The sequence below is a fragment of the Haemaphysalis longicornis genome, unplaced genomic scaffold, assembly GCF_048455015.1.
Source record: "Haemaphysalis longicornis isolate Haplotype H1 unplaced genomic scaffold, Haemaphysalis longicornis Haplotype H1 scaffold_6, whole genome shotgun sequence".
Taxonomy (NCBI): domain Eukaryota; kingdom Metazoa; phylum Arthropoda; class Arachnida; order Ixodida; family Ixodidae; genus Haemaphysalis; species Haemaphysalis longicornis.
The window spans coordinates 185,753,646-185,775,127 of NW_027526407.1; the positions used below are offsets into that span (position 1 = coordinate 185,753,646).

At 47.5% G+C, this 21,482-nt stretch overlaps 1 protein-coding gene across 1 annotated transcript; it reads right to left on the bottom strand.

The window, feature by feature from the left end:
• Positions 1–10,177: 10,177 nt before the first annotated feature.
• On the bottom strand, positions 10,178–21,396 carry LOC144143396 (uncharacterized). The gene is made up of 6 exons (XM_077675159.1): positions 21,303–21,396; positions 13,001–13,158; positions 11,246–11,317; positions 11,039–11,166; positions 10,918–10,967; positions 10,178–10,290 (listed from the first exon to the last, which is right to left on the bottom strand). Exons 1-6 carry the CDS (start codon positions 21,394–21,396, stop codon positions 10,178–10,180), a joined length of 615 nt encoding a protein of 204 aa, XP_077531285.1.
• Between the last annotated feature and the right edge of the window lie 86 nt (positions 21,397–21,482).

Below are 21,482 nucleotides of genomic sequence, written 5' to 3' on the forward strand. Positions count from 1 at the left end.
CGGGGGTTGAAAAGAAGGTCCCCTTCTCCCCGTGTAGTCAGAGTGGCGCTGGCTACCACCCTCAAGCGTCAGATACACTTCTAGTAAATATAAATAGCCCAGAAAGTGAAGAAGAACACAGTCGCCCAGATAGCCGAATTGGTAAGGCATTCGACATGTAATCGAAAGGCGTAGGTTCGGTCCCCGCTCTGGGCGCGTGGTTTTCTTTCTTTCTTTCTTCTGTATATATGTATATATATATATATATATAAAAAGAAAGGAAGTCCTCTCCCTGAAACGTCAGTAAACTTATTTTTATTTTCTAAGTCTTTCTCGTTTGTCTCTGTCTCTACTAACCTTATATTTTTTTCGCGCTCTGTGTGAGTTTTTATCTTTTCAGTCTATATATATATATATATATATATATATATATATATTGGGATACTTGTAGTGACTGTATTTTAATTATTTGCATAGTAGGAAAATGTAAAACAAATGGCACAGGAACCACGCACGCCCCACCACATTCATGGCATTCGTGCACGTCGAAAAACACGCAATCTCCCGGGTTCTCCGCAATGTTTTGTTTCCGCTGCTTAGAAAGGGCGCTGTCCTGTTTAAAAATTTCCGTAACAGGCAGCGATATACAAAATTTGTGATTTTTTCCAGGGCTTTGCTTGTTGAGCAGGAGATCAAAACTGTATCTGCATGTAGTAAAACCGAGGCAGATGTTTTATTTATAAAAAAATAGTTTACTGATAACAAGTGGCGGGCGCCAGAACAATTTTACAATACGCAGCAAGAGTGCAGCTCAGTAAGTGTTTGAGTGAGAATTTTTGTACAAACTGTTTAATATTAGTTTCAATAAAAGTGGGGACAATGTATGTAGAAAATGTTAGGCGAAATTCCACATTTTGATTTCTTCGGCGAGTTTTTACGTTGTTGCCGGGAAAGAATAACTAATTGGCCAAATTTGCCAAAACAAGTGATGTGATTATGACTCTTATATTAACAACACAAACATACTGAAAGGATTGTAAAATAGGTAGGTTTACCCCAATGGTAAATGTTTAGTGCACACGTTTTGCACAGTTGTCAGGAAGATTGAAATACTAAGCTACCACCGTTATGAAAACTTTTTGACGCAGGCCACGTTTATTCATAATATAAAACTTTTATGATAGTGTAGACAAGGACATCACTACTACTAAACAGAGCGAGGTATACTTATTACTTCTTCGTGCCCAGGAAAATTTTGCCTAAATATGTCTGCTTAGTCACTTGACGGAAGTAAAGTACTGTGTTTTTATTTAGGGTTTTGTCCGGCTGTATCTTCTTAAAAAGTCTGTTCAGTTTTTACAAGCGTCTTTCTTAACTACACTGATAGGGGGAGGTCTTATTGTACACAGCTTGCGTGTACTAAACCGAGAAGCAGTGCCGTTGTACCAAGGAAACGATGACAGCCGGGCTCTTCCTTTAAGTGATGACTCCAAAGTAATTTCATACTTAGTTGCTTTGAGCAAACCATGTGGTCTTATAGTACTTTTACTACGGGTAGCAGGCGGTATAAATGTAAGAGGTTAAAGGCAGTTCATATTTAAAGTTAGCGCTGTAAAGAAACAATAGTAAAGACTACAAATGCTGGGCAAGCCTTGTCTTTTTCGGTCACATTTATGTTTTTTTTTTCAATACAACACGAAACCACGCGGTTCCACAGAACTAACCTATAATCCCATCATCAAAAAGTGTGTGTTTTTTTTGTCCAAAATCAATTCGCAGCACAAATAAAACGGACGAATTGAACCGCCACAGTTTCTAAAGCAGAATATTCTCAATAAATCATTTCATATTCATAAGTGTGCCGTTGCCCTTGTAGGGACTCAGCCCCTACGTGCGCCCGCGGAGGGTGATTACACTGCAGTGAGTGCCGGACGAACACTGATAGTGGCGTCAGTGCGTCATTGTGCCCGTGCGCGCGTGTGCGATGAACAGTGAGCCGCAACGGACACGTGTAGTGCAACAGAACCCGGAGCATGCGCACAACCAACAGAGTGGCTTAAAAGCGGCGCTCACAGGAGCAGCTGGACAGTGCGCACCGAGGGACACGCGAGAGCAGCTGCGGCCGCGGGCGGCGGCGAGCCACGACCATGACGCCCGGACCGCGAGGAGCAACCAGCGTCCGAGGCGGACGCTCTTCACCCGACGTCGGCACAATTGACTGAAGACGTCGTCGTGAGTGTACAGCACCATGCTGTACCTTTCAGGACAAGCAGGGTTTCAACCACCGCAATGTTTTCTTTACGCGCTTTCGGCGCTTGCTTGCTGTGCTCTCTTTTTGTTGCCTCCCAACCTGCCTTGTTTGTTTTTTCCTGTTTTGGTTTTCCCGGAATAAACCGGTGATTTGTTCTCATGCGGATCGGCGTTACTTCGTCGGGCACGTTCGGGCTCGCGAACCCTTTACGCTCGAAGGGGGATCCTTCACTGGCGCCCAACGTGGTTTCTTTCTTTATTCCTTTTTTTCTTATTGTCTTCGAGCCTTGACTCGCCCCGCGAGCTACACTGCCACCCGCACGTGAGAATGCTTGCAGAACGCTTCAGAACTGTGTATGCTTTGTTCGGGTGGCTAACCTTTTTCACGCAGAAGTCTCCGGCGGATTCGGCGGCACAAAAGACGGCCGTGCCTACTTTGCGAGCATCACTCAGAGACCGGAGAATGCTTCCAACCGTCTACCACAAGCCACCGCTCAACGACGAAGCTGGCGTGGAAAGGAGTAGCCGAAAGCTGCGCAACAAATCCTGTGAGTGACTTCCCACAGAATTTGCGCTTATCGAAGTGTAACCGCTGATTTACTGTGCGCGCCCACTTAGGAGCATTTTTTTCTTTCTGCGCCGGTCAGAGCGGCTGTATTCAAGGCAGTGTTGACAGTATTCTGCAGCTACAACTATGTCGACGGACGAGAATGCTGTTCCCGCGTTAAGCGAAAATGCCTCCGTACGTTTCTCGGATAGTATTGCGCAGACTGATATGCTATCGGACAACACAAAGCCAATTCTTGACTTAATGGCCCAACTGATAGAATCGAAGGCCGAGTTTGAAAAGCAACTGTTGGCGCTTCAGACTAGCAAGCTTAACACTGAGGCATTATTGGATGATCGGCCGCCGCAGGCTCGTCAATGCAACTGTCACTGCAGCGCGTCGTTGCAGTTAAACTTAGCCGTGCCAACGTATACAGGTTTCACCGACAAGAAGTCTGTTTTCGACTTTCTTTATGAATTGACGGACTACCAACAAGCCATGGCAATTTCAGATAGAATGCTGATTAGCAGGATCTTGCCAGTTGCTTTGCGGGCGGAAGCTGGCGCATGGAGACGTCACCAGAAGCCATTCGAGGACATGACGGACTTCAAAGAACGCTTCAAGCTGGAGTTTTTGCCACCTGGGTATGCGTACCGAATCAAAGACGAACTTCGCGCTCGGACACAGGGAGAAGGTGAAAGCCTTCGGGGATATGTGCGTTCTATGCAGGACTTGTACCAGCGGGCTGAACCGGCAGCACCCGAGGAGGAAAAAGTTTTCCGGGTCATCCGACAGTGCCACCCCAGGTTCCAGCCGTACTTGCGGTCCCGGCGGTTCTCAGACTTTGAAGACCTCGCCAAGGAGGCCACAGCCATACAAGCTTCGCTGATGGCCACGGAATCCTACCAACCGCCGCCGCCTAAAGAGGCATGCCTAGAGGCTTCGTGTGCGTACACCTACCGCACACCCCCAGGGATGAACCAGCGGAGGCCCCGAGCGAAGCGAACAACGCAGCGAGGAAGGAAGGCGGCGCTGTTCATGGGCGCGGGGCCGGACAACCGGCAATCGCAGGAGAAAAACCACAAGCGAGCAGCGATCATTCATGGCAAAGGTGGTTGCAGCGGTGACTCACCCCAGCGGTGCGGCGCCACCGTGGGAGATGGCTGCAGCGCTGACTCACCCCAGCGGTGCGGCGCCACCGTGGGAGATGGCCGCAGCGCTGACTCACCCCAGCGGTGCGGCGCCACCGTGGGAGATGGTTGCAGCGCTGACTCACCCCAGCGGTGCGGCGCCCCCGTGGGAGATGGTTGCAGCGCTGACTCACCCCAGCGGTGCGGCGCCCCCGTGGGAGATGGTTGCAGCGCTGACTCACCCCAGCGGTGCGGCGCCCCCGTGGGAGATGGTTTCCAAGCGCCGACTCACCCCGGCGGTGAGGCGCCGTCGGGGGAGCGCCCGTTCAGCCGGAATGCCCAGAGGCAAGTACCTCACAGTTGGGAGACATTTCCTAACCATCGAAAATCCATCTGTGCAGACATCAGCAAGGAATTCGTGTCCAAATCACCTGAGTCGAGCAACAAGGAAAGGCGGCAAGCGGCTTTCCACCAGACCGTGTACTCAAGCTCTACGAGCTCGGAGGCGCCACCTTGCCTGGACACGGTGCAGCCGACAGGCGCACGCGACAATGCACTGGTATTCTGGTCATCCTACCACCCAGCGGCACGCTGTGCAGACCCCCTCGCGCTACCAATCGAGATACGCCCCTCGAAACTGCGGCGAGACTCGCCGCATCGCGGTAGGCAGCAGTGCACAAACCCGCAGACGCAGCAGTGCAAAGACCCACTGCCTCCGAAGCGGCCAAAACGGCCGCCGAAAGCTCGGCGCAGACGGCGGGTGCAGGAGCAGAGCCGAAATTCCACACCAACTGCCTTCGAGCATGCCGCACCCTACATGGACGACATGGAAGGCGGGAACGTGGTGCAAAAGGCACACGAAGGGCCTCCAGCGAGCAACAATCAGCGCATGGTGAGCTGTTGGCCGTTGGCCCTTGGCGGACAGGCTGCAGGCGTGGACAATGCCCCTTTCATTACAGTCAAGGTAGCTGGCCTGACTATACCTGCCCTACTGGACACTGGAGCAACGGTTTCTGTGTTTGGAGACGTTGTCCGAGAATGGTGCTCCCCGAGGAAGATCAAATTCCGGCACGTAAGCACCAGTATCAGAACAGCTTCGGATCAGGTCGTGCCGATAACATCGGCAGTGAGGCTGACGGTAATCGCAGATGGTCGCAAGCACAGGCAACGTTTCTTGTACCTCCCCGGTCTTTCCTGTCCAGCCATTCTATGCGGCGATTTTATGGCCAGGACAGGGCTAATGCTTGACGTGAAGGCTGGAAACTACCACTACGGCCCAGGAACGCCGCTGAACAGCTTTGCAGCAAGACCACCAGAATCTCTGTCAGGGTTGCTGACAGCGGAGACCACCGCCGGAGAGGTTGAAAATGGTTTGCGAACAATCTTGATGTCGTTCGCAGGACCACCGGAGGAACAATCGCGGCTCGCAGCGGTACTACAACCCTTCGCAGCGATGTTCACGGAAGCTCCGGGTACCGTGAACATTTTGGAGCACCACATCGAGACGGGAGATGCGCGTCCACTACGGTTCAACCCAAGGCCCTTGAGCGTCCACAAGCAACCACAGCTGGACGGAGCCCTGGAGGAGATGGTAAATACAGGAGCGGTGAGGCCATCAAAAAGCCCTTGGGCATTTCCGATTGTGCTGGCGGATAAGAAAGATGGTAGTGTCCGCATGTGCGTAGACTACAGACGCCTAAACGCGATAACTACGAGAGATTCATATCCCTTTCCATCCATCGATGCGGTTATGTATGCTCTAGGTTCAGCACAGGTTTTTACCACACTTGACTGTAGTAGAGGTTTCCTACAGATCCCTGTAGCGGAGAAGGATATCAAGAAAACAGCGTTCACTTGTACCAGAGGGTTGTTTGAATTCGTGAGGCTGCCTTTCGGTTTGTCAAATTCCCCAGCAACTTTCCAGCGCGTGATGGACATCGTGCTGGGGGACGCGAAGTTCAACTACGCGATGGCGTACATGGATGATGTGGTTGTATATTCAGACAACCTTGAGGATCACGTTGTACATTTGCAGACTGTGTTGGAGCGCATGCAAAACGCAGGCCTCACAGTAAACCCCCGCAAGGTACAACTGGCTGCCAGCAGGATCGAGCTCCTGGGCTTCGTTGTGGACCACGGTTCAGTCCGGCCAAACGAGGAGAAGCTCAAGGCGATCTTGCAGTTCCCGAAACCAGAGAACGTCAAAAGTCTGCAGCGCTTCCTGGGTATGGTCGGCTTCTACAGGCACTTCATTCCGAACTGTGCGGACTTGGCACGGCCTCTCCATCAGCTGCTAAGGAAGGGCGCCAAGTGGTCTTGGACGGCTTTGGAGGAGCAGGCGTTTCAGGCGCTATCAACAGCCATCGCCGACACCACAAGCCTGCGGTTGCCAGATCTCAACCGCCCCTTTGTTGTCCAAACCGATGCAAGTGAGTACGGCATAGGGGCTGTTTTGCTACAGGAGCATAGCGGCGAACTGTACCCTCTGGCATTCGCCAGCCGCACTCTCTCAGCAGCCGAACAGAACTATTCAGTGACAGAAAAAGAGTGTCTTGCCATAGTGTTCGCCCTCAAAAAGTATAACATGTACTTGGATGGCGCAGATTTCACGATACAGACTGACCACCAAGCACTGTCATGGTTGTCACGGCTTCAGAACCCTGCAGGTCGCCTCGCACGCTGGGCGCTAAACCTGCAGAAGTATCATTACAAAGTGGAATACAAGAAGGGCACCAGCAACAAAGCCGCGGACGCCTTGTCTCGCGCACCCCTACCAGCACAACAGCAACCAGAACCCCAGGTCTTCGCGGTTACAACGCCTGGAGAAGCCTGGGGAACCCTTGTAAGTCGCCAGGAGATGCTTGAAGCGCAGCAGGCCGACGAGCAGTGCAAGCGCATTCGGGAGTCGATTACGGCCGCAGAGAACGACGATACTACGGCGGCGAGGGCCCCGGACTACGACTGCTACGTCCAAAGCCAGGACGGCTTGCTACTGCGGTACATTCCAAGCGCAGACACCGACAGTGGTGAGTATCCCTTCCGGGTATTCGTACCAAAGCGCCTAAGAAGGTCTTTTCTGGAATATTACCACGACAGTACCCTTGCTGGTCATAGTGACGGTTAGAAAACCTACCAAAAGCTATGCCGCGTTGTCACATGGCCTCGCCTGAGAAAAGAGGTAATGAAGTACGCCCAGACATGCCCAGTTTGCCAGTCTGTCAAGCCAAGAGGCGGCAAACCACCTGGCCTCATGAAGTCAGTCGAGAGCCGCTTCCCTTGGCAAATCGCGGCGTGTGACGTGATGGGTCCATACCCAAGATCAGTGAAGGGCAATCGCTACCTTCTGGTCGTTACAGATCATTTCTCCAAGTGGGTCGAGCTGTACGCATTACGTAGACTTGATTCTAAGTTGATCTGGGAGAAGTTGTTGGACACTTTCACCCGCTTTGGTTTTCCAGAACAGCTCATAACAGACAATGCGACGTACTTCACCAGCAAGAACTTCGTGGACACTTGTTCGGTTCTGGGCGTAGTGCATAAGAAGACTACTCCGTACCATCCACAAGCGAACATTACGGAACGGGTCAACAGAAACTTGAAGATGATGCTGGTGGCCTTCACTGAACGTCACAAAGACTGGGATGCTCACCTCCCGGAAATGGCGTTTGCCACTCGGACTACGGTCAATCGCTCTACCGGGTTCACACCAGCAGTCATGCTTTTTGGTCGCGACCTGTGCTTTCCTATCGAACACTCATTCAGTGACCAGGTCGAGGTGCACCCTCGCACTTATGTTAAGTATGCGCAGGATCTCCGCAGCAGCATGAACGAGACCCTCCAGGAAGCCAGGCAACACCTGGACTTGGCACGCCTCGAACAGCGCCAGCAGTACGACAAGGGACGGCGCCAGGTCGAGTTTTCCGTGGGTGACCTCGTACTGCGCCGCACGCATCCTTTGAGCGATGCAGCAAAAGGGTTTGCTGCTTCCCTGGCTGACCGATGGGAAGGTCCTTATAAGGTAACAAAGCGCACATCTCGGCTGACGTATCGCCTTCGCAACCTGCACGGAGGGCGGGATACGGGTCCCGTAGGCATTGACGACCTTAAGGCATATTATGAGCGACTCTCTGTAGAAGAAATCTAATCTTGCTAATGTTCTTCCAGGATACGCTATCCGCTCAACGTTGCAGCAACAAGGTTCGGCGGGAAGACCTCCACCGGCACTCATCTCAAACCCACAGGAGAAGGCATCCTCAACGGCAGCCCCCCAGCACTTCTCGGACAACTAGCGAGTTGTCCGGTCTTGGGGGAGGGGGAATGTAGGGACTCAGCCCATACGTGCGCCCGCGGAGGGTGATTACACTGCAGTGAGTGCCGGACGAACACTGATAGTGGCGTCAGTGCATCATGGTGTCCGTGCGCACGTGTGCGATGAACAGTGAGCCGCAACGGACACGTGTAGTGCAACAGAACCCGGAGCATGCGCACAACCAACAGAGTGGCTTAAAAGCGGCGCTCACAGGAGCAGCTGGACAGTGCGCACCGAGGGACACGCGAGAGCAGCTGCGCCCGCGGGCGGCGGCGAGCCACGACCATGACGCCCGGACCGCGAGGAGCAACCAGCGTCCGAGGCGGACGCTCTTCACCCGACGTCGGCACAATTGACTGAAGACGTCGTCGTGAGTGTACAGCACCATGCTGTACCTTTGTGGACAAGCAGGGTTTCAACCACCGCAATGTTTTCTTTACGCGCTTTCGGCGCTTGCTTGCTGTGCTCTCTTTTTGTTGCCTCCCAACCTGCCTTGTTTGGTTTTTCCTGTTTTGGTTTTCCCGGAATAAACCGGTGATTTGTTCTCATGCGGATCGGCGTTACTTCGTCGGGCAGGTTCGGGCTCGCGAACCCTTTACGCTCGAAGGGGGATCCTTCACCCTTTATACACAAGTAGGGCCTGCTTGAAATTTTCGATCGGTTTTGTTCGTTTCCTTCCCTGGCCGGAAACATGAGATCAGCCAGGTATAAGCCTGTATAATACCAGTGGTACTAAGAAAGGTTACGTGTTGGGCCGGGTGAGGCCACAAATTATAACTGCCACCTGTATAGGGTGCTTGATGGAAAAAAACGCAGCCCCATAGCAGATATGTCAAACGTTTGCGGCAAATGTCTACCGCAACCGAACAGATCGAACTAGAGTTTTGGCGTCTTTATAGGTTATTGCATTCCGTGAACAAGAGCGCGAGAACGTAATACGGGTTAGAAAGTGAGTAAGTGAAAGAGGAGATGAATAAAAGCGTTATTAAGCATGATATTTTTGCGTACGAACTTTGAGTGCTAGTCCTGCCATGTAGTCATTTGAAAATACAGAAAAGGTGGGGATACTGCATTTAAAATTTTTTTACATTGCAGCACTCGACTATACTAGTACAATATAATGCTAGCACCCGCCTCGGTTTCTCAGCGGCTCAGGCATTGTGGAGTTGAGCTCAGAAAAGCGGGTTCAATTCCTGGCCATGCCGGCCGCTTTGTTGGGCAGGCCAAAAGCGAAAACACCCGTGGGTTCGAGATTGCGGCACACGCTGAAAACTTCAGGGGGTGGAAATTACACTGGAGCCGTCTTTTACGGTGCTCCTCGTCGCTTATGTACAGTCGCGGCGTTAAATCCCACGATCCGTCAACCAATTGTAGTGTTATCAGGCATTTAGGTTAGATGATGCGAAACCGACACATCATAACATGCCAGTTGGTAAAGCAGCCTGTAAGCTATTTTCTGATACCTAATAAAATTGAGATAACAGCGATACGTAGGCTTCGAGAGACTAGCTTTTGTTGACTTTTATTTACATTGCAAGGTGACATCTTTTCAACCAACCCATAGTGAAAAGCTTAAAGTACCCGTTGTACAAAAGCAATAATGCCAGCAACCTGCTCTGTCCAACAACTTGACAGTTTTGTCTCTTTGTACGTTCTCAGCGAATTTACAGTGACGGTTGGCGTCTGAATTTTGTGACTCCGTGATTTGCAACATCCCAAATGCCTCCGAGGAATGTCTTTACACGGTGCAATATTTTGTTGCACTAAACCAAATCATGGCGCACAAGTACCCGTTTCTGAAGAGCAGGAAAAAAGCGCAAATAACCAATTTCCGCTTTCGAGAGCACCTTTCAGAATACAGGTTACGGCCACTGTGAGTACCTGAGCCTCTATTATTTCAACTATTTTACAATGTACTAACGGAGAACATCACACATTATTCACACTTGGGTGTTATACTACTTACACGTGCGCCATTTCATGTGTAAATGTATGTATCCCGCCATAAGATCCAGGCTTGTCCTCACCTAATCCGACGAAGTACTCTGTGCAGACCGAGCCGATGTAGGCAATGCCTAGAATTGACGGTGTGGACAGACAACACGCTTTAATGGTAATGACGCTCGTACCTGCTTTTTTTAGTTTTTCAAGACACAAATACACGCACACCCTCTGAAGTAAACTTTTTCAAGCTATAGTGTGCTTTGCATTGTTTGTAAAGGGCTCCATTTATTATAATACCGCTTTATAGAAAATGTTTGCGCTTTGGGAAGCAATTCATATTCACATATGATACTGTTTTATGTAGGTGGGTAATACTTTGCGTGCAGCCTAAAATACAGGCGTTGATCTTGTGTTGCAACATACAAATATTTCTATCAAGTAATTGTTTGGCTCGCCAGCACGTCAGCTATGGCCAACCGTAATTCAAACGATTCTATTTCGCAGTACCTGTTGTTGGCCTTCCCGCTACGTACCTTTGTCTACTGATAGAGTTGATCTTGGCCATCCCATCTACCCGGACGTGAGACGTTGCATCTTCTCGAGGTAGCGCTCATTGCTACCTCCAGAAGATCAACAATTTGCAGTGCAGTATTCTGAGTGGTCACGTGCAATCAGCTTTAAATACCTCTGACAGATCCCATTAGTGCATTTATAATGCAGGTTAGAAAACAAAAGTATCAAGTTCAAGGTATGCTTACCTAACAACAGAGTATTAGCTGTACCGTGACTTATAGAGTATGTGTCACGCCTGAGAGAGAAAAATGTAGAGTTCGTCCTCAATACATTTATGGCCTTCAATATTTGCGAGCAAATACTTACCCTGTCAACAAAAAAACACTGTCCGGGTTACCGTACAGCTGCCTGTTTCCATATGCGTACGTTTTAAACAGTGAAAGGGTTGCATCGCCACTGATGTATTTGCCTTTTGGTGTGAGAAATGTCTCATGCTGAACAGTGAATAAATATGTGTATTATATTCATGGGGATGGTTTTTGTAAATATTTTGGTTTTAAAAATTCAAAATACCTGATTTAGTTCGACTCCAGTGAGAATCAGTTGTACCATTGGCTGCCTGGTGGCAGCAAACCGAATGTTCGCCTAGAAGTATTACAATAGCAGAAGTTTAAAACTGTATTTGGGTTATATTTGCTTCATGAGTTGAAAATATTGCCCAGATTAAACCTCGAGCAGATGTGTTAATACCTTGGTATTGTTTAAAAGATTATCTGAGAACATGCACTCTATCAAGTTGTCGGGCAATCAACCGATCGATCGATCGATCGATCAATCAATCAATCAATCAATCAATCAATCAATCAATCAATCAATCAATCAATCAATCAATCAATCAATCAATCAATCAATCAATCAATCAATCAATCAATCAGTCAATCAATCAATCAATCAGTCAATCAATCAATCAATCAATCGGTAGTTGCACCAGTCAGCCATTCAAGTTTTATACACTAAGTGTACTTGTAATTATTCTGCAGTAATGAATCTTTGCGTTTTATTACTTCTTTGTTTTGGTCAACTAGAGACTGTTGGCTTTCGATTGAATTGCTACAGGTGGTATTGATTATTCTTTGCAGTAATCGCTCTTCCATTCGGTTACTGCGACAGGCGCATACCCTATTATCGATCTGCATGTTGTTTTCCCCTTATTATTGATTCGCTAGTAAGTTCAAAATTATGTTTTATCAAATCAACTCGCTCCCTCAGCAAGTGATATCAAGGATTGCGAGACCTTTTCTGGATGCTCTAAGCGGATACAATTGATATTTAGCACACTTTATGTTTACCCCTCCCAAGTCTCATTCTATAAGGCCGAAGTATAGTTACAAAGACCATTCGTAACTTCGAGTTTAGTAAGTTTAATTCAATTTTTATATTTTGAAGAGTTGTGGTATTTTAATAGTTGACACAGGAAAACTTTATTCAGACGTATTTTCTCTGTGATGGTTTCGCAACTAGTATTTTTGTAGAAGATAACATTGTGCGTACTACTCGAAAGTTTTGATGTTCTCTAGTCAATATAAGTTTCTTATGTATACAGTATACCAAAAAAAGTTCCCGACTTTTATATTGCCCCTTTTAACACAAATGTTGTTTATTCCAGGATTTACGAAGACTTCGCTGGCGTCATGTCCGTCACGGAAGTGACGGCAGTACAACGAAGCAAGCGGCCTGTAAAGGGTGCGCCCCAGCAAGCAGCGTCCTCTTGCAGGGAAGCAACCTTTATTACTTAAGAGTACTTTCCTCTTTCGGTCGTCCATTTTCGGGTTTTATAATTTAACACATAAGTGTTTAATGCCGTGATACACCAATATTTTACTGACGTCATATTCGCCACGGCAATGACGCCAATACAGCTTTGCAAAGTGATACTCCAGCAGGACGTCACTCGCAACACACACCCACAATACACCCGCTTACCCGTAAATCATGCCAAGCTGCAGATTTCGCTGAACATTTATTTTTGTGTTTTACCGATTTGAATGAGAGAGTAATAAACAACTATTCTTTATTCTGATGTACTGCTCTTCAAAGTATATCAACAACTAAACGTTAAAGACCTTTTTCTGAAGAAAATTTCCATTCAACCAAATAATCGAGCAGTAGCACCACCGCGCGATTTATTTCTTTCTTCACAGATGCTTGTTCCGTATTTTATAAATGATTTTAAAACGACAGTATGTGGTGAATGTTGGTATACTATGTCTTCCCAAAAAGTTTATCCTCGTACAGGGTCATAGATAAACCGCCGTTGCATTTCCTTACCGTGGACACCATGATGCAAATGTAAGTGATGAGCTGTTCTCTCGACGAAAAATGCGTGTGATGATAGGTGTCAACCACAACAAATACCTCAACCAATACTGTTTCTGGCATGGTAACTGTGGCGGCGCCATTTCTTTCATGCAAGGCGGGTTGGTTTTCTGAAATTATTCAGAAGTAAACAACACGTTATGCAGTAGAGTGTATACAAGCGAAGATTAACAGGCCCAGCGCTGACCTTTCATTCCGAAAACAATTATTCAATAGAACAGTACCGCTTCCGTTGTCAAACAAAATTTATTATTCTTGAATTAAACTTCACTTTAGGTTTATTTCACGAGTGTTTGCAATGGGTGATGTTCAAACCAAGGCAGAGTTCCTAAGGCAACAATTTCTGGTGGGGATTCTAGCACTGATAGTCAAACCATATTTACAAAACATGGGGAAGAATAATAGTAATCTGGGAAAGAACAATACATGTACTCAGCGTACGAGCAAAATAAACCGCAATAAAAGAGGCAATTGGTGCCCTAACTAAACAAAAATTCAGTGCTATTCCGCTCTTTGAAGAAAGATCAGCAGAGCTGGATGCACTTCGAAGAGCGGAGGAAACAAAAGGCGTCTTTTTTTATTTTCCGATTGATCGAATTTCCGAACAAATAAGTGAATAAATCTTGGATATGCACAAGCTGTATTCTATTGCACAAACAAGGGGCTGTCTCTGTAATTCTCTGGTAGTAGGCATGTTACGTTCGCTGTAACACAGCAACCCAAACTTCCCGGCCACAAAGCGCACTGACCAGGCCGCATTAGGCTGTAAGATGTCTGCATTCAACTCTAGCACAAGTGAAACGGGAGGTCATCAGTGAGGGTGTGAAGTGCACTAGCTCCGCCAGCACGACCCCCTGCCTTCACCCCAACGCATGCGTGCAAAACCCGGCAACCGCTGATGTTCCCTCGCTAAGCTGTGAAAGGCACCATTGAAAATAACGCTTCCGAATCTCTTCAATCTTAACGAAAATACTGGCTTATGTCGGCGCTCCAACCGGGCATAATGCTCTTCATCCGGGAGGGCTTCATTGCTCCTCGACGAAACGAAATTTGGGCCGGCAGCGGCGCTGGCTGCACGTCCTCCGGGAGTGGCTTCCTGTTGCTTTCGCAACTATATGTGGTTCAGTAGACGCCGGCAAAAGTTCAATTCGCGCCCGTTTTCCTCCGATGGAAGGACACGCGTACGTCACATGGACAGTTATAAGTGCCCCTGATGATAACGGTGCAACCGGCATTACCTGACAATTTCTGAACTTGTGAAAAAGTAATAGGTGCTGTTGAGCTGCATAAAACCTGTGAGCGAGGCGTCAGCATTGGCGAAGAGGAGTATGGAAGCGGTGAAAAGTCAAGCGGCTTCGCCGGAATGAAATCCGGCGGAGGGGGAATGTGGTTAGCCGTATACATCGTCGCTGTAAAAAGTGACATACAGGCTGCCAAAAATATTATGCACCAGTATTTAGAAAGATTGCTCAGCTTCCACTGGGGCTGCACGGTTTGACAAAAACAGAGGGGGTGGCACGTCTCCCTTCATTGGAGTCCAGGGTTTTATACCTGACACAGATTTGCGAAATTACCGCTGAAAGTTCTCAATGGCTGGCGCGTCTGGATAAGTTTGCCCAACACTTTCACAGCTATTCAAAGTAATAGCTGTGAACGTCTGCGTGGCCCAGCGTTCTCATGGATTAGCTGGGCCACTCGTCCACTGAATCTCCGCTTGGTCCTTCCTCATGGCCTCACTCACCACATTCCCCGCGTGCGGGGCCGTTAATCCTGCGCATTCTCTGACTCGTCTAAGCGCATTCCAGGTGCACCAGAACCCCATTTTTCGCTGACCGTACATGGGCAGCTTCGAATACGTTTGTCTCTCCCTTTTTTCCAAAGTGAACCGTGTGAGCACTCGCTAGAGCAGGCGGAAATCAGCTTCACGACCTGAGGATCTGTAGCGCGAGCTATTCGATACTCCCACCACTTCAACCGCGAATGGACGTGAACTGGCGAGGAGAAGAGCACGCGGGAAATGACGCCATGAACGGGAAGCAGAGTGGTTTGGATGGTTGGGCGGTGTCGGCCCGTGATACATTTTAGTATCACGGGCTGTTCCACCTTGGCAAAGGAAAGGACTTGAATGAAAGAGCGAAGATTATCCTGGTGTTCAGCTATGGCCAACCTCTCCGCGGGGTATAATCTTCGCACTTTCATTCCAGTCCTCTCCTTTGCCAAGGTGGAAGAGCCCGTGACAGTAACAAGGTCACGCTTGGCTCTGCTTCGCGGTTGTGAGAAGGGGGACCGCGCTTGGTGCCGAAAGAGTTTTTGCTGGTATTTTTTTCGAACGCAAAGGAACCAAGCTTACGAATAAAAGTACCATGCATACAAAATATGTTTTTGTTTTTAAAATGTCGTGTTTTGTTGTACCCCTAGCGTTTTTCCGACAGTAAACGATGCTGTATTTACTAAGAACTTAATCAATTTCGTTTATATGTTTGATTCTCCAGCCAAATCGTGTGTTTTCGGGACGCGTGCTATGATGTCACAAGGACGGATATTCAAACAAAATTCCATTGCGTCATCAGGTTCTGCAACCTTGCTTACGCCAAGTACTTCCAGAAAGCGCTTCCATACTCAGCCGCGGCTTGTTTATAGCCGTTGGTTTTCTTTTTGACCGTATTTGCAACTTTCTTGCTTTTGTTACGGTAGAAAGTAATCGTTTCGTGGAAAATGAGGTATGCTCAAAAAACAGGGTTACGTAAGTCAACGTCGCGTACGCCAATCGGCCAGTGTCGTATAGGAAAAGTTCAAAGCGGTGGACTACTGTGCAGCTAGAACAACCAGGGTGCAGCCCAGTACCAATAGCCGTGCGCATCGGTACTTCTATGTTTACGTCTATTTTCGTAGGTTTCATTTTTTACGGCACCATTCTTACGTCTGTACAGTGAATATTCATCATGTTTGACCGGAAATAGCGTGTTCGGCAAGTTTGCAAGCCGTGCCTAATTTACGTTTTCTTTCTCCCGCCTCAATTATTCGCACAGCTGGGCGGATGGCATCATGTGTTCTCTTGCGGGAAATGAGCCTATGGGTCGCATAGACATTCGTTTTTTTCCCAATTATATAGCTTATTTGAGTGAAGTGTTCAGTAGAGGGGCGTCAGTATATTTTTAACAAGGCAATCTTTGAAATGAACAAACTTGTTTTAAATGCGGACCATTTCTTAGGCTCGCGATGTCACTCGCCGATGTTGTCGGCGCCGTTCACACGCTCACTGCGCATGCGCGTCGCGTCGAGGCGCAGGTGTGCGTCTCTCCCCCGTACCCTCCTCGCTCTCAACTACATGTGCGGCGGTGCGGAAGGAGCGCGTGTACCCCGTGCGCTCCCTCGTCCTCAACAACAGCTGCGGCGGTGCGGGGGGAGCGCGTGTGTGCGCGCATGCGTCGTAGCTACCCGTGCGCTGCGTCGCGCTCAACATTAGCGGCGGCAGGGCGTGAACACGTGATAACGGCGTGGTGGGTGCATGGAAAGTTCGCGCGCTTGTGTACGGAAGTGTGCGCATGCGCGTCTCTCCCCCGTACTCCTATCCCTCGAAAGCGGGCGGTGTGTATATAAGCGGCGGAGCGCGCGTTCGGAATTCAGTCAAGGGCGTCTTTGCTTGGCTTTCGCTTGACTTGACGCTTTGTTTGACGGCACCAAGCAATAAAGACAGACTTGAACTTTACACTCCTTGCCTTCGCTTCTCCTTCATTCAATAAATAAGAGTATTAAAGACGAAATAACAATTAGGCATTCCCAAACCATACCCAATTACGCAACATTCACGCGATACCCCCACCACTCTGCGACGCATTTACTCGAGTTCCCTCCGTGGGAAGATGCGGGCGGGTTTTTTTTCTGCATGGCTCTTTCACACTGCTCTGCTTTTAAAAGAGCCATCGTGTCATTGTATAAAAAAACACACTACATACTGTTTTCTGGTTAGCGGAGTCGCGGCCAGTAACCATTTCGGTAATGCGGTTTAATTAGGTAATTGTATTTACTTATTTGTGTTCAAAAATACTCTGCAAATCAATAATGGGTCAATGACGCACTTGTAAGGGTCGAGAAGGTACCTCTAACTGCGGTATTTTCAGCGACAAACTAATCGCGCGCGCAATATTTCTGACTGCAAGGGAGCCAACGTAATATACAAAATGCCACTTTACGGTGCTGCCGCAGCATCGCGAGACGGAGCCCGCGAACGGCCTCTTTCTATTAGCCACAAAAAATACAGTAAAAGAACAGCTGTTATGCCGCGATACATAACGTTGCTGCTTCGTTCATGCCGTATGAAAGTGACCCACTGTTTCCCCCATCGTGTAAAAGTTCAAGCAGTTACTTTTAATTATCTTATTTGAGTGCACTTCTTTATGATGCGGGTAGAAGCGCTGTGACAAGATTTTGTTTTTGTTTTGGGATGTTTGGTTATCGCAGAAAAAGAAGTGCGCGTTCAGTGCATCACTGGAGATGCCGCAGTTAGATATCCCTCGTGCGTACCTGCATGCGCCTCGTCGACACCTCATTGATCTGGACAGTAATTCTGTAGTTAGATAATTATTAAATTTTCAAAATAAATCTTATAATGATAAAATTACTGCCGGCTACTTTACTGTACTCGGAACATTTCGCATTTTTGTTTCTTGGAATAACACCATTGGTCAATATAAAATAGCCCATGGTAGTTAGGACACACTCTAAGTAGCAGTCCACTCGTACGTTCCTTATTGCTGTGTTTTCCCAGATGCTACGTTGTATTTGTCTAGTCCCCGTGCACCTTACGTAGTGTCTGATGTATTAACATACAACCTGTTCCGTCATGGCTCATAGTTTGTTGCCGAATCATTAGTAGCAATCTAATACTACGAACCTTCCCGGGCAACCTGCGTGGACCACCATTATGACGTTTGACGAGCCTTGGCCGGACTTGGGTAGAGGACTGAGAGCACTAATCCGCACTCGGTTGCGATTCGTCACGACTAGATGACCCTATATTACTCTATGATATCACCATCATCACTGCGCTTACAACGTCGTCTTCATTGTCTTCATCTTCATCGTCTTCGTCGTCTTCATCTCGTCTTCATCGTGGTCTTCAATCATGCAGAACACCGTAGAACTTGCAGCGGCGAACTTTGTCGTGCCTTTATGGCGTTGCGAAAACGGGAGGCCTTTTCCCTTGAAAAAAGCTGGACGTACTACACGCCGTACACAAGCAGCCAGCGCGAACAAGAGTCGACATCTTTAGGAACCTCTCATTGCCACAACTGGTGTTTCCCAGCGTTCGCAAAAACCGGCAATCCTTCAGTCTCGAGTTTTTTCATTGCACAAACCCATATTTGCAAAAATACATGCTTGCAAGTCAAAGCAATACTGGTTTTGTTCATTTTCGCAGGTTTACTCACTGCTGAGTTTTAGTAGTTATTACGCTTAGCTTTCCTGGTCCAGGTAAGGAGTCTATGATCAAGGTTCCACGTATAATGGTGCAAACTCAAGCATATTAATAACAAAACATCAAAATGTAGTGCCAAAAATATTGGGTACTCAGTGGTCCTATTCATGCAAACACAGATTACTTCATCTACAATTGGCTCAAACGTTAAATATCCAATCCAAACGTTTATAACTAAAACGTTGAAAGAGGGATTGTCTTCTGAAATATACCGTAACGACTTTGATAATTCCAAAGGAGGTAGAAAAAATATGAATTATTTACTACTGTAGTAAGTATGTAAGAATCGGAGAATCAGGCTCTGTCGGGAAATCAGCAAGTTAAACTTTGTTTCAGCGATATGTTGGGATACAACCGTCGAGAAAGTTGATCGCAGAAACAGGGGAAAAAAAGATACCAATGTTGTAGTTTTAAAAAAGGATAGTTTTCTCAAAAAAAAAATTCGCAAAATAACTTTGCCTGCATTTTGATCGGAGAATAAAATACAGCGTAGTTGTCATTTCTGTGCGTCTACTTCACGTACGGTGCGGTTAATATGTGAACCGCACGGAAAAAAAGTGAATAAGGCTGACTATGGACAAAAGCATATAACTAGGTGTAAATAATGAGCCCATAAAAGTGTGCTCTAACTGCGAGCGAGACTCTGATCGCGAATAAAGGTTTTTTGTAATGGAGATGGCCTGGTCAGAAGAAGGACCTTTACGCTATACAATTCACCAAGGAAGGTTTGGCTACGAAAAATTACGGTTACTACCCTGTTAGAAGACCCGCCACGGTGGCACAGTGGCTAAGGCGTTGTGCTAATGAGCAGGAGGTCACGGGTTCGATTCCCGTCCACGGCGGCAGCTTTTCTGATGGAGGCGAAAATCAAAAACGCCCTTGTGTACGAGATTTCGGCGAACGTTTAACGATCCCAGGTGGTCAAAATTAATCCGGAGCCCTCCACTACGCCGCGCCTCATCGCCTGCGTTGTGTTGGCGCGTTAGGGCCTACAATCAGCGCCTACGGCGGTAGGTATTTTTGGAGTAGGAGAAAAGAGCAAAAAATTCTCAGGGCGACGCAGCGATCGCCTTCATTCGTCAATACCATCTCTGGAAAAGAGAAGGTTCGCCTTGAGTATTTTTACATCACGCACACATTAGGTGGTGAGTGACGTGTCGTTGTTGATTACAGTAGACATTGGAATGATATTAGGCACACTGGACAATCACGTTTAAAAAATAAAAGAACCCTATACCTGATAGAGAAGGTTGGGGATTGCCTATAAAATGGACGCCTTCTCCCTCGGCGAAAGTGGATGTCCAGCGCAGCTGTTGTCAATCATTACGCATGCTGATGATGGGCATAAAAAGTTTGTCGTTGTCAAGGAGGCCTCGTCGCTGGCGCTCGGCTTCTTTCGCGGCAAAAAATGGGTCCAAATGCATGGGTTTGCCGCTTCGATTGAGAACTGCTGGGGCCTGACTCACCTTGTGCATGCGCTAGCCCCAAATGACGTCAACTCCCGTCCCCTTTCGAGAGCAGCTGCAAACCTAGTCTTTGCGGGAACACATGGGGGTCTCATTGTTCACCGGGGTTTTATCATTCATCTTGTGATTTTAATGCCAGTTTTGTGATTTTTTGGACGAATACTAAGCTGTGTGTTTCACGCCTGATTAGTCTGACGCGTAAGCGGTCATTCATCTTAGGCGAGCACTGCTGGGTCGTGGCGGGGTTTTTTGTTTACGTCAAAAAATTTTCCGACCAACGAGAGGCTATCAGTTTCGCTGTAAAAATATGACCTGATTGTACTGCGGATATTGAAGCCAATTGCAGACTACACAATAAACAAAGCTATTCATGCAAAGCTTTTACCCAAGAAATTACTTTTACAAAATTTCTTCCAATTCTAGGAGAAGTCAGCCTATTTTACCCGCACCCTACTAAAATCCATCCAAAACAATGTGTGTAATCTGGGCCTTAGGCGGGTACATTTGGCGACTAGGTGCTAATTTGTGACTCAAAAATGATATTTGGTATTTGAGGACTCTTTAGTTGGCTGTTGTTCGCTGTAAAAACGCTGAGAAACTGTATTGTGTAGTTTAAGTATTTTTACATTGGCTAGTTACCAGGTTTTTGCGAAGGTCTGCCAAAGAGATAATCTTTTTTAGGAACTTAAGCGCTAAGCTAGCTGTCTGGCGAGAGAGAGTGGACATTCGATTTAAACCACTTACTTATTCGTTAGTTTGGCGAAGTCAAAATGCAAAAACTAGGCGGATACTCTCCCGATAACTGCTAGCCCTTTCATGGCTAATGCAAAACTTTATTAGGTGCGAATAAACTGTCGTGATCCTCAGCGACAAATACGCAAACTTACCAAAGGTTGCGTTCTTTTCTATGAATTTACGTTTGGTTGTTTGCTTTCAAACTAGTTCAAATAAACCTCCCTATTTAGGAAGCTATTAACACCGTGAAGTTGTGGTAAGAGAGGTTATATCAGGTTCAATGACAGGAGCGCTGCCGCTTTTGTGGACCGATTAGTCGGGACTACAAAGGACGCGTACACACCATCAGGAGAAGCCATGCTTCTGGTGTTTTCGTAACACAGCGTGTACTAATACAAAGTTGTTGTATTGGTAAAAATAAAAAACACTGTGTTTGCCATCCTGTTGTCAATATGCATACCGTGGTAGGCAATTTATTTATTCCCAACTCCATTACTACAAATACTTCATTGTAAATGAATGATGCCATTGTCCGACGTCTACTGCCAAACATGGTGTGGCTAGACAATTTACGCACCTGTGGTGGAAACGAAGAGTTCTTTGTCGAACATTTCAGCTTCTTCAATGTCGTGAAGTACATGAGCCGCGGCTCCATACTCAATTCTTTCCATGTGCGGGGCTGCTTCAATCCGTTGGTTAGGACTTACGACGCCTTCCTAGAATAACTCAATGCATTTCATGTCAAGAAAATATGACA

Bases quoted from the DNA above. Each gene is read 5' to 3' on its own strand.
- LOC144143396 (XM_077675159.1), bottom strand. From the start codon at position 21,396: ATGGAAAGAATTGAGTATGGAGCCGCGGCTCATGTACTTCACGACATT. The intron at 11,318-13,000 runs GTAAGGAAATGC...TAATACTTCTAG, and splicing joins TTTGCATCATGGTGTCCACG to GCGAACATTCGGTTTGCTGC. The intron at 11,167-11,245 runs GTATTTTGAATT...TTCACTGTTCAG, and splicing joins CTGGAGTCGAACTAAATCAG to CATGAGACATTTCTCACACC.